General features: G+C 48.9%; 1 protein-coding gene across 1 annotated transcript in view; it reads left to right on the forward strand.

Annotated features, from left to right (window-relative positions):
- The window catches only part of LOC133358500 (immunoglobulin superfamily member 10-like), a 36,969-nt gene that overhangs the window by 4,427 nt on the left and 8,753 nt on the right, over nucleotides 1-23,789 (forward strand). The window contains exons 3-6 of the mRNA XM_061576848.1: nucleotides 10,168-10,340; nucleotides 11,194-11,347; nucleotides 21,452-21,742; nucleotides 22,629-22,967. Coding sequence (XP_061432832.1) covers nucleotides 10,168-10,340; nucleotides 11,194-11,347; nucleotides 21,452-21,742; nucleotides 22,629-22,967 — 957 coding nt within the window. The remainder of the gene's footprint in view (nucleotides 1-10,167; nucleotides 10,341-11,193; nucleotides 11,348-21,451; nucleotides 21,743-22,628; nucleotides 22,968-23,789) is intronic.

Raw genomic sequence — 23,789 nt, forward strand, 5'->3', positions numbered from 1 at the left:
AAAAATGTATTTTTAAACAATAATTTTTATATGTTATGTTTCGGCTTGGGTCTAATTGTCCACGGTAAACTGACGTTGGCTGTAATTGGCCACGGTCCTTTACGTACTGGCAAGCTTCGGGGCCACTTCCTGGAGTCGTGGAGTTCTTCCATTACTAGTAGGGTACATAAAAGCGTGTTTTAATTTTTTTTTATTTTAAATATCACTTATTATGAAGGGAACACGTGGTATCTCGGTGTGGTCTGTGACTCTTTTTTTGCCGTGGGGTTTTTACCCTTTCCCAAGCTTGAGAATTGATGGTGATGATGATGCAATCTGAACTTGTATACTTTATTTATTTTAGGGGCACGCTAGGGTGCTTATCTTCCTTGCCTGGTATGCGGAGAGTTCAGGGGTTCGATCCCGACCCCGATAATGCCTGTTCTATATCTGGAGTTTGCATGTACCTCTCCCCATGAGGAAACGTTAACTACCTCGCCTGGTATACAGGAGATCGTGGGTTCGATCCCGACACTGATGCCTGCTGTATATTTGTAGTTTTCGTCTCTCATCATCATCACGTTGGCTACGAGATGTTAACTACCTCGCCTGGTATGCAGGAGGTCGTGGGTTCGATCCCAACCCTGACAAATGCCTGTTGTACATTTGGAGTTTGCATCTCTCTCTCATCATCATTACGGTGGCTAGGAGATGTTAACTACCTCGCCTGGTCTACAGGAGGTCGTGGGTTCGATCCCAACCCTGACAAATGCCTGTTGTACATTTGGAGTTTGCGTGTCTCTCATCATCATCACGGTGACTAGGAGATGTTAACTACCTCGCCTGGTGTACAGGAGGTCGTGGGTTCGATCCCAACCCTGACAAATACCTGTTGTACATTTGGAGTTTGCGTCTCTCTCATCATCATCATCACGGTGGCTAGGAGATGTTAACTACCTCGCCTGGTCTACAGGAGGTCGTGGGTTCGATCCCAACCCTGACGCCTGCTGCTGTATATTTGGAGTTTGCGTGTCTCTCTCTCCATAATCGCGTGGATTTTTTTTCCGGGTCCTCCGCCTTTTCCTTCCACATTTAGAAGAACACGCGTTTATCCTATTGAGATAAGTTTGCTGCGATAAATTTCCAACTGATAAGGCCACTTTATTGAGCTGATACCATTTGTTGGCCAGGTCGCTTTTGCAAAAGAAGTTAATAGCTCGGTAGGGGCTGTGACTGGGAGAATGGGGATGTATACTCTTAGTTCTTTCGGTAAAGTCACGTAGGTAAAAAATGAAATCAAAATTAATAAAAATATAAAACAAAAACAATAAAATCACGACGTTTCGGAGGCAACACAAGCTTCCGTCTTCAGGTGAAACTGTCACAGCAAAATATCTGTGACAGTTTCACCTGAAGACGGAAGCTTGTGTTGCCTCCGAAACGTCGTGATTTTATTGTTTTTGTTTTTTTATTAATTTTGATTTCATTTTTTACCTACGTGACTTTACCGAAAGAACTAAGAGTATGAATCCTTGCAGTCACGAAAGCTTCAAATCTAGAACGAATGGGGATGGTTTTGTGTTGTACTTGTAGGTGTGTTTGGTGACTTCTGTACCTTCCTTGTACTTTGCACTCTTATTTCGTTTGTTTTATTGTTTGTTGCTGGAACGTTTTGACCCCGACTCTAGACATCTGTTAGGAAAGAGCTTCATAGCTCATCAGATTCCTCCTGCAGTCAAATCTTTTTTTCTGATTCTAATCCGCAAATCGGATAAACCGCACGCAGATAATCAAGTCCGTTTTGCGACAAATATCATCCATACTATCGTTGTTTTGGGTTGGATCACGTAAATATTAATGTGTCGTTAAACCCGCCACCACCCGACACAGCCAATTAGTAAACTTGTGTCACGTAAATGGAACGTGGTAAATTCGTTACTAGTACAGCACTAGTAGTGTAGTGTATAGTGTAGTGTATAGTGTAGTGTGTAGAGTAGTGTGTAGTGTATAGTGTAGTGTATAGTCGTATATTGTATAGTGTAGTGTATAGTCGTATATTGTATAGTGTAGTGTATAGTCGTATATTGTATAGTGTAGTGTATAGTCGTATATTGTATAGTGTAGTGTATTGTGTATAGCAGTGTAGTGTATAGTGTAGTTTTTAGCAGTATATTGTATAGTATAGTGTAGTATACTAGGACAGCACTCGTGTGTAGTGTAGTGTATTGTGTATAGTAGTGTAGTGTATAGTGTAGTATACTAGTACAGCACCAGTATATAGTGTAGTGTATAGTACATTGTATAGTGTAGTGTATATTGTAGTATACTAGTAAAGCACACCAGTTGTGTGTTGGAGAGCAAACCCACAACATTTACAATCTGAGCACGACATTTCGCCAGTAATTACAACTAGCTTCAATAATAATCACGAGTGCTGGATATATTTACACAACCACCATGCCTTTGCAATGTTCTTAGGGTTCCAGAGATTTCTGTTTGTAAGTCGATTTGTTCGCAAGTCCATCTTTACTCCTATCGATTCCAAACGCGTTGCACGGCATGCACACTAACACAGAGGAATGGCTTTAAAAGTTGTATAATCTCCTATAGATGTAGATGCCACTGGTTCTTCACGTTCTACAGATGTAGATACCACTGATTCTTCATGTTTTGCAGATGTAACGCCACTGGTTCTTCACGTTATGCAGATGCCACTGGTTCTTCACATTATGCAGATGTAGATGCCACTGGTTCTTCACGTTCTGCAGATGTAGATGCCACTGATTCTTCACGTTATGCAGATGTAGATGCCACTGGTTCTTCACGTTATGCAGATGCCACTGGTTCTTCACGTTATGCAGATGCCACTGGTTCTTCACGTTCTGCAGATGTAGATGTCACTGGTTCTTCACGTTATGCAGATGTAGATGCCACTGGTTCTTCATGTTCTGCAGATGTAGATGCCACTGGTTCTTCACGTTCTGCAGATGTAGATGCCACTGGTTCTTCACGTTCTACAGATGTAGATACCACTGATTCTTCATGTTTTGCAGATGTAACGCCACTGGTTCTTCACGTTATGCAGATGCCACTGGTTCTTCACATTATGCAGATGTAGATGCCACTGGTTCTTCACGTTCTGCAGATGTAGATGCCACTGATTCTTCACGTTATGCAGATGCCACTGGTTCTTCACGTTATGCAGATGCCACTGGTTCTTCACGTTATGCAGATGCCACTGGTTCTTCACGTTCTGCAGATGTAGATGTCACTGGTTCTTCACGTTATGCAGATGTAGATGCCACTGGTTCTTCATGTTCTGCAGATGTAGATGCCACTGGTTCTTCACGTTCTGCAGATGTAGATGCCACTGGTTCTTCACGTTCTGCAGATGTAGATACCACTGATTCTTCATGTTCTACAGATGTAGATGCCACTGGTTCTTCACGTTCTGCAGATGTAGATGTCACTGGTTCTTCACGTTATGCAGATGTAGATGCCACTGATTCTTCATGTTCTGCAGATGTAGATGCCACTGGTTCTTCACGTTCTGCAGATGTAGATGCCACTGGTTCTTCACGTTCTGCAGATGTAGATGACACTGGTTCTTCACGTTCTGCAGATGTAGATGCCACTGGTTCTTCACGTTATGCAGATGTAGATGCCACTGGTTCTTCACGTTCTGCAGATGTAGATGCCACTGGTTCTTCACGTTCTGCAGATGTAGATGTCACTGGTTCTTCACGTTATGCAGATGTAGATGCCACTGGTTCTTCATGTTCTGCAGATGTAGATGCCGCTGGTTCTTCACGTTCTGTAGATGTAGATGCCCCTGGTTCTTCACGTTCTGTAGATGTAGATGCCACTGGTTCTTCACGTTCTGCAGATGTAGATGCCACTGGTTCTTCACGTTCTGCAGATGTAGATGACACTGGTTCTTCACGTTCTGCAGATTTAGATGCCACTGGTTCCTCACGTTATGCAGATGTAGATGCCACTGGTTCTTCACGTTCTGCAGATGTAGATGTCACTGGTTCTTCACGTTATGCAGATGTAGATGCCACTGGTTCTTCATGTTCTGCAGATGTAGATGCCACTGGTTCTTCATGTTCTGCAGATGTAGATGCCACTGGTTCTTCACGTTTTGCAGATGTAGATGCCACTGGTTCTTCACGTTTTGCAGATGTAGATGCCACTGGCTCTTCATGTTCTGCAGATGTAGATGACACTGGTTCTTCACGTTATGCAGATTTAGATGCCACTGGTTCCTCACGTTCTGCAGATGTAGATGCCACTGGTGTGTGTATATGTACCTGTATGTGTGTATATGTATCTGTATGTGTGTATATGTATCTTTATGTGTGTATATGTATCTGTATGCGTACCTGTATGTGTGTATATATGAATGTGTGGGGAGCAGTGGTGTAGCGGTTAGCGCTACGCTGCGCTACGAACTCGGCGGCCCGAGTTCGACTCCAGTTCACGGCCAACATCAGTGGCGATTTTCTGAACCGGTTCTGGGCCTCCCCTAGGTCGACTTAAATGAGTACCTGGTTAGGTAAACATTGCCACTGCGGGGAGACAAAGGCGGCCGGGCGTGGTGCTGGCCACCCACCACCTCGTGTGCCGTGCCGGCCTTAATAGGTGCTGCTACTGGCTAACAGCACTTGCCCCTACAGTCTGTTGAGGCTATACGGGGGATCTTTGCCTTTGTGCCCGTGTACATACAAAGCTTGTGTTGCCTCCGAAACGTCGTGAAATGTTTTTATTTTTTTAAAATTTTACTTTCATTAATTTTAATTAAAAAAATTGACCTACGTGACTTTACCGAAAAAACCTAACAATATGAATCCTTGCAGTCACGAAAGCTTCAAATCTAGAACGACATACAAAACGTTCAACGTACGTACACACAGCGTAGAATTTCCCTGCTTGATCAACAACAACAACAAAGACCCACGTGTCATAACCCCGGCGATTCGTTCAACGTTTCGGCCGAGCAGACCTACGCGTTGCTGCTGCTGCTGGTGCATTGTGGGTAATCTAGGTGTACTAAAAGCCCAGGTGTGTGTGCCCAGGACACGTCGGGCTATTTTCAGCCGCGTGATGTCAGTGCTGTTTTTGAAGGGCGCAGTAACAAAAAGCCATCCTGGCTCCGTTTATATTATTCTTTATTCTGAGGGCGGTTTTTTTTACGAATACCTGAGGTTCGTAGAGCCAGACTAAGGGACATTTAGGATTCTTAGGGGTTCATTGTTGAATAGAGAGTGGTTGATGTCGTGGTGAAGTGAGGGGTTGAGTGAGCGGTTGAGTGAGTGGTTGAGTGAGCGGGTGGGTTAGTTGGGTGAGTGAGTGGTTGAGTGAGTGATTGAGTGAGTGGTTGAGTGAGCGGGTGGGTTAGTTGGGTGGGTGAGTGGTTGATGTCGTGGTGAAGTGAGGGGTTGAGTGAGTGGTTGAGTGAGTGGTTGAGTGAGCGGGTGGGTTAGTTGGGTGAGTGAGTGGTTGAGTGAGTGATTGAGTGAGTGGTTGAGTGAGCGGGTGGGTTAGTTGGGTGGGTGAGTGGTTGAGTCAGTGGTTGAGTGAGTGGTTGAGTGAGTGGGTGGGTTAGTTGGGTGGGTGAGTGGTTGAGTGAGTGGTTGAGTGAGTGGTTGAGTGAGTGGTTGAGTGAGTGGTTGAGTGAGTGGGGGTGGGTTAGTTGGGTGGGTTAGTTGGATGAGTAAGTGGTTGAGTGAGCGGTTGAGTGAGTGGTTGAGTGAGTGGGGGTGGGTTAGTTGGGTGGGTTAGTTGAGTGAGTGAGTGGTTGAGTGAGTGGTTGAGTGAGTGGTTGAGTGAGTGGGGGTGGTTGAGTGAGTGGTTGAGTGAGTGGTTGAGTGAGTGGTTGAGTGAGTGGTTGAGTGAGTGGTTGAGTGAGTGGTTGAGTGAGTGGTTGAGTGAGTGGGGGTGGGTTAGTTGGGTGGGTTAGTTGGATGAGTGAGTGGTTGAGTGACTGGTTTAGTGAGTGGTTGATTGAGTGGTTTAGTGAGTGGGGGTGGGTTAGTTGGGTGAGTGAGTGGTTGAGTGAGTAGCTTAGTTGGGTGATACAGTGAGTCAGTTGGGTGTGTGAGTGAGTGAGTGAGTTTGTGTGACCATAGCAGGAAATACTCGTGGGACCAGGATAGTCTCGTTTGCAAGCCCTGCGACCAGGTCGCCACCAACATGAACAAGATCCCAGCAGTCCACCCGGCTCGGGCCGGGTAGAGTCATCGGAGAGGTTCAAGGCTCTCGTGCTGGTCTGTGTTGGGGCTCTTGTCCACCGCAGCTGCCAGTCTATGGAACAACGCTTTGTAGCCTTGCTAATAAGACAGTGGGTGGGAGGCTGAGTGGGTGAGTGGAGTGGCTGAGTGGGTGTGTGGGAAGCTGAGTGTGTGAGTGTGAGTGGTTGAGTGGATGAGTGTGTGTGAGTGGGAGGCTGAGTGGGTGAGTGGGAGGCTGAGTGGGTGAGTGGGAAGCTGAGTGTGTGACTGGTTGAGTGGATGAGTGTGTGAGTGGGAGGCTGAGTGGGTGGCTGAGTGGCTGAGTGAGTGGTTGAGTGGATGAGTGTGTGAGTGGGTGGCTGAGTGGGGTAGCTGAGTGGATGAGTGTGTGTGAGTGGGAGGCTGAGTGGGTGGCTGAGTGGCTGAGTGAGTGGTTGAGTGGATGAGTGTGTGAGTGGGAGGCTGAGTGGGTGGCTGAGTGGCTGAGTGAGTGGTTGAGTGGATGAGTGTGGGTGTGTGTGAGTGGGTGTGTGTGTGTGGGTGGCTGTGTGGGTGGCTGAGTGGGTGAGTGAGTAGCTGAGTAAGTGTGAGTGGGTGTGTGTGTGTGAGTAGCTGAGTAAGTGTGAGTGGGTGGGTGTGTGTGGGTGGCTGTGTGGGTGGCTGAGGAGGGCGGGGGGGAGGAAGGGGGGTGGGGGAGAGGATTGGGTGGAGGTTGGGGGGGCAGGGTGGGGGGGCAGGGGGGGTACCAGCGTGGACCCGTCACTAGGGATGTGGTGGGGGGTCAGGGGGGGGGGCGCAGGGGGAGGGGTCGCTACGCAATCCGCCCGCGTGGAGGCGAAGTCGACTTCGCCGGTCTCGAGAATGCGCGGAATGTTGTTGTTGATTTGCTGCACGTCCCCTTCCTTAAATATTCAACATTGAGATTTGTGAGTCACATTGCGTGTGTGTCACTGTGTTTGTGTATGTGTGTGTCATTGTGTGTGTCATTGTGTGTGTCACTGTGTGTGTGTCCATCACAGTGTGTGTGTGCGTCACAGTGTGTGTCATTGTGTGTGTGGGGAGCGGTAGTGCAGCGGTTAGCGCGCTGCGCTATGAACCTGGCGACCCGGGTTCGATTCCCGCTCACGGCCAACACCGGTGACGATTATCTGAACCGGTCCTGGGCCTCCCCTAGGTCGACTCAGCCTTAAATGAGTACCTGGTGCGGTGTGTAAACATCGCCACTAGGGAGACAAAGGCGGTCGGGCGTGGTGCTGGCCACCCACCCCCTCGTGTACCGTTCCGGCCTTCATAGGTGCTCGCTAACAGCACTTGCCCCTACAGTCTGTTCAGGCTATACGGGGGATCTTTTATCTTTGTCACTGTGTGTGTGTGCGTCACAGTGTGTGTCACTGTGTGTGTGTCATTGTGTGTGTCACTGTGTGTGTGTCACAGTGTGTATCACTGTGTGTGTGTCAGTCACAGTGTGTGTCTTTGTGCATTACATTGCGTGTGTGTCAATGTGTGTGTCCGTCACAGTGTGTGTCTTTGTGCATTACATTGCGTGTGTGTCAATGTGTGTGTGTCCGTCACAGTGTGTGTCATTGTGTGTGTCACTGTGTGTGTGTCCGTCACAGTGTGTGTCTTTGTGTGTGTGTCATTGTGTGTCACTGTGTGTGTGTCCGTCACTGTGTGTGTCTTTGTCTTTGTGCATCACATTGCGTGTGTGTCACTGTGTGTGTGTGTGGCAAAACAACCCCCTACCTCCTCGCGGTGCCTGACGGGCAACGCTGTCGTGGGCAGTGCTGTGGGGGGGAGGGCCAATTCCGATTGGCTTCTCCCCCTCATGGCGTCTGTGACCACCACAGTGGCTAAATGGGGGCTCTGGACAGGTGCGAGGGGCTGGTAACGCCTCCACCTTCGATAAATTACAACTAAACCACGACTGATCCATCCTGGGTTTAACCAGGTTGGATTGCGTGAGGAGCTCACAAATCCTTGAAAGATCTGGACAAAGTCCCATCAGTGAGCTCCTCCGGCAGGCAAGGCTGCATTGGCTGGGTCACCGCATGCCTAAACAGCTTTTGTTCGGCCGGATTGAGGGGGCTAAACGGGCGCGGCACGGGCTAGAGAAGAGATGGAGTGATGTGGTACAGGAGGATGTGGAGCTGAGTGGACTTGCCGATGACTGGTACCAGCGGTGTCAAGATTGGCCTCTGTGGAGTAGGCTCGTGAAGGACGCTACTGGGCAGTTGGAGGCAGTCGCCCTCCAGCAACAACGGAGGGCGGAGGAGCGACGCTTACAACAACGAGCTGAGCGCCGGGTGGCTAAAGCACAGCAAGTTGGCACAGTAGTGGGCACAGGTGGTGCATCAGCCAGTCATCTCGGTCATCTCGGTCACTCGACCCGTGGCACCTGGGTCTGCCCCGTGACCTCCTGCCAGCGGGCGTTCGACACTTCACGTGGCCTCAAGGTGCACATGGCCTGGCACAAGCGTCGTGGTGACGTCACCGCCACTTAGTGGCGAATGGCGGTTGCTGTTGTTGTAGTAGTGGTTCGCGCTACGAACCCGCTACGAACCCGGCGCCCTGAGTTCGATTCTCGATTCACGGCCACCAACACCGGTGACGATTCTCTGAACCGGTCCCTGGGCCTCCCCTAGGTCGACTCGGCCTCAAATTAGTATTTTGTGTGGTGTAAAAAAAAAAAACATCGCCACTGGGGGAGACAAAGGCGGCCGGGCGTGGAAGCTGACCACATCACCCCCTCGTGTGCCATTCCGGCCTTCATAGGTGGTGCTACTTGCTAACAGCACTTGCCCCTACATGTCTGTTGAGGCTACACGGGTGGGGTGGATCTTTGTCTTTGTTTTGTCTTTGTTTTGTCCTTGTTTTGTCTGTGATGTAAACCAAGCTGTGTGGTTGTTCGTGCCGACTCTGGTGGTGCCTTGCAGTGATCAGTGTCGATCGGTCCCCCTATTCGGTGTCTGAACAGCTCCCGCACCACCAACTCCTCCCGTATTATTATCATTATCATCATTGCCGGAAGCGGTCATTCATTTGTTGTTGTGTTTGTAGCGCATAGCCTGGTTGATTACGTTCTTCCAATGATTGCTCAACTAGAAGTTAAGTGTGACATTTGAGAGAGAGACACAGACACGGAGACACGAAGACAGACACACAAGCAAAGAGAGACAACACAGAGACACACAGAGAGAAAACGAACTCAAATCCTCCCTGTAGAGGTGGTTTAAACTTGATCCAAATGTAGTGGTTTAACGCGCGCTAAGGGGGGTAATTGTAAACACGTGTGGGCTGAGAACAGTGGGGTCGTACCGGGACAGGCTGGTGTTGCTGGGGGACAACGGAGGAGACGGAGACGGCCGTTAGGCAATTATGGAATTATGGAATGCAGGGCAGTGATTGGCCGATTGTTGTTGTCAAGGCCAAGTTGGCGCCAGTAAGTCTGGGTTCGGAGTAGATGGCGGCGGGGGCGACGGGCGCGGGTCGTGGGGGGGGGCGCTGGTTAATTAATTAGAAATTAATGAGGAGGGGGATAAATAGGGGAGCGTCAGAGTGAGACGGGGAGTTGTGCTGGGAGCTGGACGGAGTCGGTCAGAGCAGAAGAAGAAGAAGTGTAGAGTAGCAGTGGAGTTGGAAAAAGAAGTATAGGGTAGCAGTAGAGACAGAGAAAGCTGAACGAGAGAGATAGAGTGAGACGGAGAAGCCGAGAGGGGAGTCGGGGGTGAGACGGAGAGAGAGAGGGAGGAACGGAGCGAGCGGAGAACGCGCTGGAGAATGGTGGCGAAATGTGCTGTGTTGGACAAAATAAAGTGACGACAGAAAGGGAAGAAGTTGTCCGCGTGAAGTTCAGCACTACACAAACAATTCAAATCACATTTTTTGTGCTTCTCGCGTGCCTCTCGCGTGCTTCTCGCGTACTTATGTGCTTCTGTGCTTCTTGTGTGCTTCGCAGGGCCCGTGGCGGGCGTCATTGTGACTACAGCGTTCTCGAGCGTGTCTCAGATGGTTGGGAGAGACGCCTTTTTCAGCGTCAGTTTTAGCGGCAACTTGGTCGACCCAACAGTAACGTGGACGTTTAACAACAAAATCGTCGAATGGCCAGCCAGCAACACAGGCGGTAACTCTGTAAGTTCTGCTTCCTTATCACCTTCGGTTGTGTTACCAGCTAGGACCAGGCCTACCCTAACATTACCGCCCTAACACTACCATAACCCCACTCACTAACCCTACCATAATCCCTATCACTACCTTAACTCCTATCACTACCCCTATCTCTACCCCTACCACTACCCCTACCACTACCCCCCTAACACTACCATAACCCCAATCACTACCCCTACCATAATCCCTATCACTACCCCTACCCCTATCACTACCATTACCTACCCCCATTACTACCCCTATCACTACCCTAAACCCTATCACTACCATTACCCCGACCACTACTGCTGCACCCTAGCACCTGATCCCTAGCTACGACCCGTACCACTACCCTCACCGTATCACCACCACTACCACTACCCCATCCACTCCTTACCCATTCCCGCCTGCTCTGCTGTCCTAACTGTCACCACAACTCCGCCGCCACCACCACTGCCACTACCACCACCGTCGCCACCACCGCTGCCGCCGCCGCCACCGCCACCGCCGCCGCTACTGCCACCACCACCGCCGCCACCGTCGTCGCCATCACGATCACCACGATAGCCACCGCCGTCACCACCGCCAGTACCACCAGTACCACCACTGCCGCCACTACCACCACTACCACCACCACAGCCACCGACACGACACATCTTGCACTCCGCAGGCTGCGGCCTAGGCCCTGCTAACTCGACCTAGATTATTTTTTCATTCAGGGGGGGGAAATGCCTTGGACGATTTTTTTTTTGAGCCTCCGTCACCGACTCCACCCCACCTCCACCCTTCACGCTTCTCCTCCTCGTTGTCCGTTGCTTGCCGGGTTGTCGGCCCGCAGACTCGGGAGGAGTACAAGGGGCGTATCGCGATCTACAACAACGGCTCGCTGCTCCTCCAGCGGGTCACCCTGTCGGACATCGGAATGTACTCTGTGGTCATGGGGGACTTCTTCACGGATGACGGAAAAGGCAACATCACGCTGGGCGTCTACGGTACGTGGCAGTGGCGGCCGACTGTCGTCAGTGGCCAGGCGTGAAGAGCCCCCCAGAGTCACGCTGGACGTGTACGGTAAGCCGGTAGCGGGTAGCTGTACGGGGGGTCGGGGGCGAGGTGCGGAGGAACTCGTGACAGCGTCCTTCTGGCACACAGCAAGGTGGCACCGTGTCGGGGGCGCAGGTGGTGCATCTGCCAGTCGTCGCACGCCACTCGGTTAACCGATAGCACCTTGGTCTGTTGAAAACGAAACCATTTTTCATTTAGGCAGGTGTCAGGGACCCCCACTGAGCTGCGTGACTCTTTTTTCAGAAGTGACGTTGGCCATCACAAATGGTGGCCCGATGGAGTTGGCTCATGATCATCATCATCGTCGTCGTCGCGTGAAAAGTTATACCGGCAGCCAAATCGCTCTGAACGCATGGTGAAGTTGATTCTAAATGTGGGAGGGAAGACAACAGAGGACCCGGAGAAAGATCCACGCTACCACCACGGAGAGAGAGAGAGACATGCAGACTTCACATAGACAGCAGGCATTGTCAGGATCGGGATCGAACCCACGACCTCCTGCACACCAGGCGAGGTAGTTAACATCTCCTAGCCATCGTGGTGGTGATGAGAGAGAGACACGCAACCTACAAATATACAGCAGCAGGCGTCAGGATCGGGATCGAACCCACGACCTCCTGCACACCAGGCGAGGTTGTTAACATCTTCTAGCCACTGTGGGTCTGGGTAGGCCTTTGAACACCCCCACCACACTCAGCTGCTGCTACCGCTGCCGGCTGCCTCTCGCTCCACGGAACCTGGCACGGCTGCTGGGCTTGCGAAAGATGGGCCAACACCGATTGTTACGTGTGCATGTGTGTGTCTGTGTATGTGCCCGTCCCCGTGACCTCCTGTCAGCGAGCCTTCGACACTTCACGTGGCCTCAAAGTACAACTGGCCTGGCACAGGCGCTGTGGTGACGTCACTGCCCCTTTAGTGGTGAATGTTGTTGTTGTTGTGTGAGCACGTCTGGGGAGCGGTGGCGCAGCGGTTAGCTCGCCGTTGCGCTACGAACCCGGCGACCCGAGTTCGATTCCCGCTCACGGCCACCAACACCGGTGGCGATTATCTGAACCGGTCCTGTGCCTCCCATAGGTCGACTCAGCCTCAAACGAGTACCCGGTGCGGCGTTTAAACATCGTTACTGGGGGAAACAAAGGTTGCCGGGCGTGGTGCTGGCCACCCACCCCCCCCCCCTCGTGTGCCGTGCCAGCCTTTACAGGCGCTACTACTCACTAACAGCGCTAGCCTCCAAACAGTCTGTTAAGGCTACACGAGGGAATTTTCACCATTGGAACCTCATTTTCTAGTAAAAAATATGATAATTGTTTTTTTACCCTTCTATTTGGCAACAAAACTGACACCTTTTTTTACAAGGAGTCATGTTTGCATAGACCACAATACCTGCAGTCGTCATGCAAACAAAAAACATAACTCTGATGATATATGCACTGTCCTTGAAGTTGATTGGTGTGGACCAATCAACTTCAAGGACAGTGCATATATCATCAGAGTTATGTTTTATTTTGCATTATGGCTGCAGGTATTGTGGTCTATGCAAACAGGACTCCTTGTAAAAAAGGTGTCAGTTTTGTTGCCAGATAGAAGGGTAAAAAAACAATTATCGAGGAAATCTTCGTCGTTGTGTGCGCGTGTGCGCGTGTGCCCATGCTCACATACGTGCTTCCCAAGAACCCACAGACTAAACTCAAGTTTCCTCCCGTCCCGAAGTCTTCGGTCTTCCAAAATGCGCAGCTGCGCTCTAAATATCACCCCCCCCCCCAACTCTCCTTGCCACCGCTACACCCGAATCGACGGATCGTAATTCCTCGCCGCCCTGTGCCGCGCCGCCGGTCCTCGCGGGTCGTTGATGCCCTACGTTGAGGCTTCCGGCGTGCGGTTTTGATCGTTGACGTTCGAAGTTTCGCCGCGCGCTGCTCTCGAAGCTTACTGCTGCCACCGCCGCCGCCGCTATAACAATGTTTTATTTTGCCAGGTAAGGCCGCCCCCACTGAGCTGCTTTGTAGCCCTTTGTCCAGAAGGGGCATGGCCATCAGAAACGATAGGTCGACGAAGTGGGCGGCTTATCATCGTCATCAACATCAACAGGTGGAAGTTTCTAGCAGCAGCTCGATACCCTGAAGCGGTGGCGATGTCGATTCTAAAGTGTGCAAATATACGGGCGGCGTCAGGGTCGGGGGATCGAAGCCACGACCTCCTGTCTACAAAGCGAGGGAGCTGACATCTCTTGGAAAACCGTGGCGCCTTTTCAGGAACTGGACACAACAGAAATAAAGTTCGGCACGGCCATGGAACAACAACCAACAACAGCCAACAACAACAAGCCTATGCGGAGCGCGACTCATGCCCTCCTCTTGATACCAAGATCCAGGATGGTCATGTCTATGCGCCGCTTCTCGGTGGCAGCCCCAACAGTCTTTTTAAATCCTTTATATTAAGTTCACTTGCTTGCTTGCTTGCTTACGACCGTGCAAATCTTTCGGTCGTTTTTTAACCCACTTCCCGTGATACAATTGAGCTGACATTTTGCACACAGACTCGTTGTGCGTGACAATTTATTTTGGTGAAATTTTTTTCCAAAATTTTACACTTTTTAGGAAAAAAAAATTAGATTTAATTACCAATTGCTTAATGGTGGCAGGCAATCATCTGACCCATAGGTGGCAGCCATCTCAAGCCAGAGGATGAGAGGACTCTCGCCGCCCGTTTCAAAGACCAATGTGGGCTGGGTTGTGGCCCATTGAACACGCATATAAAGGATTTATAGTGAAAAACTTTGTTTTTACGGGTTAATTTTTGTTGGATTCAATTGCCACGTAAATTTCACCTGACACAGTCAACTAGTAAGGGTTGTTACGTAAACAAAAGGTGGCAATTCGTCACTAGTACAGCAGCACCGGTGTGTTGGAGAGCCAAGCCATAACATTTACAATCTCAGTACGACGTTTCGCCAGTAATTACAACCAGCTTCATCAGGCGACAGACAGGTTTGTGGAGAAGTCCTCGTGTTTAGTTCCTTATAGAGATGAAGCTAGTTGTTATTATTGGTGAAACGTCGTACTCAGATTGTAAATGTTGCAGCTTGGCTCTCCAACACACAACCGGTGTGCTGTACTCGTATACACTACACTACCATACACTACACTATACACTACACACTAGTGCCGTACTAGTGACGAATTGGCATGTTCTGTTTACGTGACAACCCTTACTAGTTGGCTGTGTCGGGTGTGTAAGAGCCATAAGACAGAAAGTGAGTATATTATGTCTGTATATACATTTGATGTACATCTGCCATACATTTGTTGACGGACTGGTTATATTTGATTTTGAATATTCCAACTGTTTAGAAACCCCCCCCTGTGGTTAGATGTTCCGTTGGTTGAACCCATGACGTCACTTACGGTTTTTGCAGTATAAACGTGGGGCTATGAGAAGAGCCGGGTGGGGAGCGAGTGGATGGTCTTTTACCATGAGACAGGGTGATGCAGTACGTGAACAGGCGAAGATATAAATTTAGAAAACACTTTTTTTGTGCAACTAAGAAATAAAGAAACACTTTGAGTTAAGACACCTCAAACACGCGTCAGACGTGTTGCTCCCGCAAGTTCAGGCGTAGCTTATTTTCTGGTACAAGAAAGCTGCGCCTACACAAGTAAAAGACTACTACTCACGTGGAAGAAAGCCGTGCAAGAGAGAAGAGAGTTAACGCTCTTCACGTCTCACCACGCAGGAGGCAACAAGTTCGTGTCTAACAAGAAGGTACCATCAACTTCTTGGTTCTTTCGGTAAAGTCACCACGTAGAAGGGAAGTAATAAAATAATAAAAATAAAACATAATAAAATAATTCTCACGACGTTTCGGCCACAACGCAAGCAGCCGTCCTCAGGTGAAAACCAGGTCCGTCGAGGCGACAGAGTCTGAATGAAACGGCACACGAGCTTGGAGCATATATATAAGCTGGGCGCCTAGACAAAAGAATTTGCATATCAAGAAGAATTTAGCATATTTATAGGAAATGCAGGAATGTGATTAGTACTGCATATGCATGTGCATTATGTAGGATTAACAGCATCAAAGGGAGCTGCAGTTGATGCTGCTGCAGTTGCTGCTGCTGCTGCAGTTGCTGCTGCTGCTGCAGTTGCTGCCTTATCCATTTTAATATAACACTATGTATTATTCTACCATCAAGTTTGTACGACAGAAGATTGTTACCAAGAGTGAAAGACAAGCAAACGTTACTGAGTTACGGAAGCCTGCTAGTTACATAAACAGAACTGTGAGCTGTATTCGCTTTGCCAAGCCAAGACTGTGCATATTTTTTAGGAACGGATCTGCAAAGGTTATTTTCCTTGAATAACTCTTAATAGAGTTTTGAAACATTTTGCAACACGTTGTACACTGAGGAAACAAGATGGCGGACGACATGGCAAAGTCATCTACAATACAAGGCAGCACAAGGGTCAGAAAAGCCCATGGAAAAGTGGATCACAGAAGTATCTGAAGAGAAGAAAGATGAAGATGATGTTGATCCAGGAGACAGCATATCATTACTATCAGTTCCACGGAGCAAAAACACAAGTGAGCATCGCTCCGTAACTGGAAATGACTCGATAGTTTCCTCTAAAAGCTCCGCAATGTCGGCACGTGTACTAGAAGAAGCAGAACATGCAGCTCTGTTAGCCAAGGCAGTATCTTTAAAGAAGAAACAAGAAATCGAGCTTGAAGAAGTACAGCTGAAAGTTCAAAAGGAGCAGTTGGAATCGGAGACTGCTATTGCAGCATCCAGTGCTAAGCTAAAGGTGTTTGGAGAATGTGGACACTCTGGATGGCAAGCATGAGTACTTCAAGACCAAGACAAGATCCAGCAACATCTCAGGACTGGACAAAGAGTATAGAGACAGAGCATTGGAGAAAACCCAGCCGGCCCATGTTATAGGAGCATACGAGGACCCTGAATCAACTATTTCAAGAGGTAGAGAGGCTGGTACAAGTACATCATATTACAGACCAGACCCAAGTCAACACCACCAGATGCCTGAAAGGAATGAAATAGATCTTTATCAAGTGATGCAGCATCAGAACGAGATTACAGAGATGCTTGTAAAACAGCAAAATTTGTCTCATTTTCCTCAGAGACATTCCTGTGTTCTAAGATGATCCACTTGTCTACAAGTCCTTCATCAGAGCTTTCTAGCACACCATTGACAGTAAGACAGAGAGTAGCCAAGACAAGTTTTATTACCTGGAACAATTCACCAGTGGAGAATCACAAAATCTCGTGTGCAGTTGTGAACATATGATGTGTATCAGGCCTCCCCCTCCCCCCTCTCTGTCCAATGCGTTGGCGTGTGCAGCAGTTTGTCGCCTGCGCACAATCGCTTCCACGCCGTCGCCCACCCTTTTGGCCCCGCCCCCCTCCCTCCCGATACGTTCCATTCATTGGCTACCACATTCTGATGAGCTCCCCCCCCCCTCTCCTCCCCCCTCAACTCGCTTTTAAGGGATTACATCTTGAATCATTGCCTCACTTGATGCAGCTAATCTGGCTGTGACGGTCCCACCTGATGACGGAGACTTGTGTTGCCTCCGAAACGTCGTGATCTTTATTTTATTTTATTTTTTATTAATTCTGATGTTTTACCTATGTGACTTTACCGAAAAAAACCTAAGAATTTGAGTCCAACCAGAGGCTACCAGGAAGCCAGGCAGCTACTTCAGAAGCACTATTGTGATGAGCTGAAGATAGCCAGTGCCTATATGGCGAAAGCTTGGCATTGGCCTCAGATCAAAAATGAAGATGGAAAAGCATTGCACACATATGCATTGTTCTTGATAGGATGTCGGAACGCCATGGAAGATATTGAGTACATGGATGAAATGGATAATCTCACGAACATGCGAGTGATCATCTCAAAGCTTCCATACACGATGAGAGAGAAGTGAAGAGGGAAGGCCTTCAATGTTCAAGAAAGACAAGGAAGAAGAGGCAGGTTTACAGACTTGGTGGACTTCGTCGACAAGCAAGCAAAAGTTGCAATGGATCCGCTGTTTGGAGACATGCAGGACACCAACAGAGGCATTGCGGGAAAGGTAAAAGACAAGACTGCAGAGATAAAGACCCATCAGATGAGTGGCCTTAAAGGAAGCAGTTTTGCAATAAGCGTCATGCCTTCTGAAGAAGGGGAAGCACAATACTCACCTCGGGAAAAATAGTCGAGGCAAGCCTGCTAATGGCTTCCAGAAACCGTGCTTGTTCTGTGATCAGGGAACAGCCACAGAAATACAGAATTGAGTTTCTGAAGAAAAGAGGACTTTGCTTTGGATGTCTTATACAAGGGCACCTTAGCAAGGAGTGTAAGAAAAGAATTACATGTCAAGAGTGTAACTTGAAGCATCCAAGCGTGCTGCACGTCCATTAAAGAAAACTGTGTCACCTCTAAAAGGAATGAAGATGGCACGACTGAAGAGAAAGATAGCCTCAAGTGCTACTTGCGTCCCTTAAGCATGAAACCTGTGGCTACACCGGGGCTGGAGACGAACATTGTATTCTCGCCATTGTTCCAGTGAAAATCAAATCCAAACGAAGCGGCGAGTGTATCATGGATCCAGGGAGTTCAGCGACATTTTGTACTGAAATCCTGAGGAAACAACTCAACGTCAGAGGCAGTAGAACTGAAATCCTTCTGCGAACCATGGGTCAGGAGAAGTTGGTACACAGTAATATCCTGTCAGACCTGGAAGTGAGTGGACTTGAAGAGGGAGATTATATTGACCTGCCAATGGTCTTCACCCACAGTGACATTCCAGTGAAGAAATGAAACATACCATTACAGCATGATGTTGAGAGATGGCCCTATCTGAGAGAAGTGCACCTCCCATGCATTGAGGCAGAGATAGGCCTGCTGATAGGAACTAATGCACACAGAGCAATGGAACCATGGAAGGTGATAAATAGTGAAGGTGATGGACCCTACGCAATCAAGACCACTTTTGGCTGGGTAGTGAACGAACCTATGAGAACAGGAGATGCCAATGGAACATGGCAAAGTTTCACAACAAACTGTATCTCCATCTCAAACATTGAAGAACTGTTAGTCCAACAATACAACACAGACTTCTCAGAATGCAGTTGTAAGGACAAACCAGAGATGTCACAAGACGACCATCAGTTCATGCAATCTGTGACAAGGTCAGCAGATTTAACACGTAGGCTTTCGCGACCAATATTATTCATAATAAACGTTTTTGTGTTAGATCGCGTTATTTATAAATGTTGTGTAACCCTCCACCACCCGACACGGCCAATCAGCAAAAAAGTGTCACGTTGACAAAAGACAAATAGTTCACTGCTTTCGCCCACCGGTGTGTTGAAGAGTGAAACCACAACATTTGCAATTTTTGAGTACGACGTTTGGCTGGCAATTGCATCCAGCATCATCGGGCAATTCGCCAAAACTGGCTGATGGACACTATACCACTGGTTTGCCATTGAGAAGTGAGAATATGAAAATGCTGAACAACTGCTGCATTGCAAGGCAGCACATCAGCAGTCTCAATAGAAGGCTGGGCAAGAGCCCAGATTTCCACGAGGACTACAAAATCTGCATGAGAGACATTGCAAAGGGCTTTGCTGTTAAAATGCTTAAAAAGCAGCTGGAACAAGAAGGCAGAAGAGTGTGGTGTATTCCTCACCATGGGGTGTACCACCCGAAGAAAAAGAAGATGAGTGTAGTCTTCGTCTGCATTGCAACATACCAAGGAACCTCATTGAATGAACAGTTACTCCAAAGACCCAATCTCGCCAACACTCTCAATGGTGTGTTGACCAGATTTGGAAAAGAACTTTGGGGTACGATGGCGGACATCGAGTGGTGGCCTGATGGTGACCTGAGTCAAGCCACAGAGGAGTACAGAATGACTGCGTACCTGTTTGGAGTCACTTCATCACCCAGCTGTGCATCCTATGCACTAAGAAGAACAGCCGGAGATGGAAGAACCGAGTCAACACCAGAGGCGGTTGACACAGTACGCATGAACTTCTAAATCGACGACTGCTTGAAGCCTGTGTCATCTGAAGACCGTGCTGTCACTCTGTCGAGAGATCTCCGAACTTTGTGTTTTAGTGAGGGAATCTACTTGACAAAGTGGGTAAGCAACAGCAGAGATGTCATATCGTTTATCACAGAAAAAGAAAGAGCCATAAAGGTGGATAAGATGCTCGGACAAGGACATCAAGTGCTGCTCAAAGAGTCTACCTTTTGGACGGATAGCACTACAGCGCTGAAGTACATAGAGAATGAAACCACTCGTTTCAAGACCATTGTGGCAAACATGATCGCTACAATCCGTGAGGCCACAGAACCGACCCATTAGAAGTATTTCAATACCTTAGTGAACCCAGCAAATCATGCTTCAAGAGGTTTGAAAGCTGAAAACTTCATCAAAAGTGAAAAATGGATTCGGGGACCCAAATTCCTGCGGATGGCTCCAAGTGAATGGCACGAACGACCAATTCAAATGAGTCAAAACTCAGATGACGATGAGATCAAGAAGTCGGTAACAGTCAATCTTCTCGGTATCAAAGAGAACTCTAATACAGTGAACAGACTTGTCAATCACTACTCAAGTTGGTATCATCTGAAGAATGCAGTTGCATGGTTTTTCCGAATGAAAGCGATTCTGCTGCATTTGAGGAATAAAATAAAATAGTTTGAGCTACAATCAGTCAGGCTGAAAGTAACCCAGAGAGGCAGAATATACTTCTCAAGCAGTGCATGCAGAAACTTAAATTCTATATTTGAATCTTTCGTGACTGCAAGGATTCATATTCTTAGGTTTTTTCGGTAAAGTCACGTAGGTAAAAAAATAAAATTAATAAAAGTAAAATATTATTATTTTTATTTTATTTTACTTTTATTAATTTTAATTTTTTACCTACGTGACTTTACCGAAAAAACCTAAGAATACAGAAACTTAAAGCTACACTGGAAAAGGAACTTCTTACAGTATAAAATTTAACCCAGGCTGAGATCGACTTAATCCGCTTCAGCCAGAAGAATTATCAAGACCATTCCAGTCTCCAACAGTTCTGTCTGTCGTGTGTGTGTGTGTGTGTTAAAACGAAGTTCAGCACACTAGAACGACCTATTAAAAAGCTCTGTCTGTTACAAGAACCAGCATTAAAGTATACGGATAAGATAAAGAGAAGGCTCAAGACAACCAATAAGTGGCAGAAATACAAGAAGTTATTATTGTTATAAGTGACGATTATTATTTAGAGTTTGTGGCTCTTAAGGTTAAAGTTAAGAGTAACTGGTATGCTCCCTGCCTAGCCAATTAGGGGCTGGTAATGTAAGAGCCATAAGACAGAAAGTGAGTGTATTATTTCTGTATATACATTTGATGTACATCTGTCATACATTTGTTGACGGACTGGTTATATTTGATTTTGAATATTCCAACTGTTTAGAAACCCCCCCTGTGGTTAGATGCTCCGTTGGTTGAACCCATGACGTCACTTCCGGTTTTTGCAGTATAAACGTGGGGCTATGAGAAGAGCCGGGTGGGGAGCGAATGGATACAGTCTTTTACCGTGCGACAGGGTGATGCACTACGTGAACAGGCGAAGATATAACTTTAGAAAACGCTCGTTTTGTGCAACTAAGAAATAAAGAAACACGTTGAGTTAAGACACCTCAAACACAGGAGATCTCGGGACAGACCCAGCAGGTGCCATGGGTGGGCTGACTGAGATAACCGGCAGATGCACCAAGCTCTACCCCCTACCGTGCCAACTTGCCGCATCTTAGCAGCCCGGTTGTGAAGAGACAGACACACACACAGCCAGACCCAAGTCTCGAACCCATGGCCTCCAATCGTGTCTGCTCAGTGCTTCCGACACAGCCATTGTGAACCCCCCCTCCCCTTCGTGCCTCGCCACCTCACCGCTTGAACTTATCCATCAATCTCCTCCCCCCTCACCCTCTCTGCCCCCTCCAACCCACCACCACCACCATACGACTCCACGTAGAGGTCATCACCAACGCGATGCTGCAACTGCTTCCGCCCTCGCCGCCCAAATTTGGCGGCAGCGCGACCCTGCAGTGCTCTGCAGCAAGCGTCACCAGCGGCGCCGGCCTCGTGTTCTCCTTCTATAAGTATGGCGACCTCATCGCCACGCTCAAGCCCGCTGCCGCGAACCTCGGCTCCGCTAACTACACCATCAGCAACTTGGCATTCAGCCACCGCGGCAGCTACTCGTGCCGCGCGGAGAACCCAGTGAGCAATGGGACGAGCGCGCCCGTGCTGCTGGAGCTCGAATGTGAGTAAAGGGATGGAGAGAGATAGAGAAGAGGTCCCACTACGCTCCACCACCACCTCTCCCCTTCCCCCCCACCACCACCACCACCACCCCCTCCACCAAATTTTATTGAGCGGTCCCCTCGCCCCTGATTCGTGATGATGAAAAGTATCTCGGCGTATTCAGATCCCGGATAAACGCGGAAAGCCATTGTACTCGGGGGCGGCAGCAGCAGCGGCGACGGCATCGTCCAGTCGCCGTCAGCCGCACAATCCACTGCTGGATGATGGCCTATCCTCCCAAGCCATCGCTGTTTCTCACAATCCCTCAATGTGTCAATCCACCTAGCACCTCTTCGTACAAGTGAATCGCAACAGGGGGGCAATTTTGTGGGAACTCAACTGTCTCTTGCCAATAGAGTCTAGCGCGAAATTTATTGAGACCTGCCAATGTCTTGCGAGGCTCGGCTGAGACTCGTGGTGGGCTGGGAGCTGCTCCCTCCCTCTGTCAGCCTCACTGACGCCTATGTAGCCATGCCGACTCAACCCACCAGCCCCCAAGGAAGAAACGAGCGGACCTCCATGTGCTGAGCATGAGCGACGTCACAACCCCACCCACCAATTGGGTAGCCCCCCACCCTTCTGCTCTGGTAGCCCCGCATCCACATCCAGACTTCCCTCCAGATCTATAATTCCCTCCACAACTCAGATTCACATCATCGCAGCACTGGGGGGAACTTCACAATGAGCCAAAACCCGCGCATAAAATTAAAAAAATGGCGTCATGAAAACCACAAAATGGCATCACTGCAGAAATAACAAAATGGCGACCCTGAAAACAAAATGGCGCCGTTGATGTGAAAATAAAGAACCGCATCGTCACCACCGCTCTCCCGACTGCTCCGCAGGCGCGACGACCAGCGGCGCGGCGAACCTGACCGTGCCCAGCACCTCTATTATCTCGACGCCTGGCCTCGACTCCACGTTGTCCTTGAGCTATGCCTTCTTCGGCAAGGCGAACGTCATCTGGACGTTCGGCGAGCAGACGGTGGCGAGCTGGATCCTGCCGGGGAACGGAGCGGAGCCGCAGGAGTTTTCTGAAGGAAACGGCTACGTCGGACGGACTGCAGCCTACGCCAATGGGTCCTTGCGCGTCAAGCTGGCGCAAGTGAAGGACAGGGGGAGCTACAAGTTCACTGCGGTGCCGTGCACGGGACAGCAGTCTAGCGCGGCTGTCGCTCTGATAGGTCTGCAGCATGGTTTATTTTGGTTAGACGGTTGCCGTCGTTGACTTGCTGTTACGCCAGTGTGTGTTTTTGTTAGGTAGCTATTTTTCTAATCTGCGGTCTGGTGGAAGAGATGGAAAGCGTTTTCTCGAGATTTTCTGTGTTTGGCCTGTGGAATTTGGCTCCGAAGTTACTTTGTGGGCTTTAAACTATTTTTTGACACATTTTTTTATTGAATGCCCTTTTGTTGCACATTTTTTAAAACTTTTAAATACACTTCAAACTTTCAGAACTTGCCACACCAACTGCACTGTTAAAGGTTACACTGGGGGACCTTTGTCTGGGTGTGGTGTTTATGTACATAGGCGCTACCACTCCTCGCCAACGGCACGTGCCCTAACTGCCCTGTCGCAGGCGACGCGTTGCTAAACGCCACAGCTCATGTGAAACTTCTGGATGTATGATCTCATCTCAACATGAGACTAGCTAAACCAGCTTTCTGTTAAACCATGGCAACTCGTCTCCAAGAGTATGCATTTGTCCACTCCGTATTATCTTGCTGATCAACGCGCACCGGGCCTCAGCAGACCCACGTCAATCCTCAGCCCATGGCGATCTGCCATTGCCCGCCACGTGCGAACTTTGTACCAGAATCAGAGCTATGAGGCTTTTATTCACAGAAGCCCAGTTGGGGCGATGCCACCAGCGCAGTCCCTGTAAGACCTGGAAGCAGTAACAGGGCTCACGTCATGGGGAATCCGTGCCTGAGCCTGAGCCTGAGGTGTCGTTCCAAAGAGCTCACTACGTACATGTGATCGGTGCGCATTCGTGATAGACTGGACT

Source organism: Lethenteron reissneri, chromosome 62, assembly GCF_015708825.2.
Source record: "Lethenteron reissneri isolate LAM-NWPU_2019-01 chromosome 62, ASM1570882v1, whole genome shotgun sequence".
Taxonomy (NCBI): domain Eukaryota; kingdom Metazoa; phylum Chordata; class Hyperoartia; order Petromyzontiformes; family Petromyzontidae; genus Lethenteron; species Lethenteron reissneri.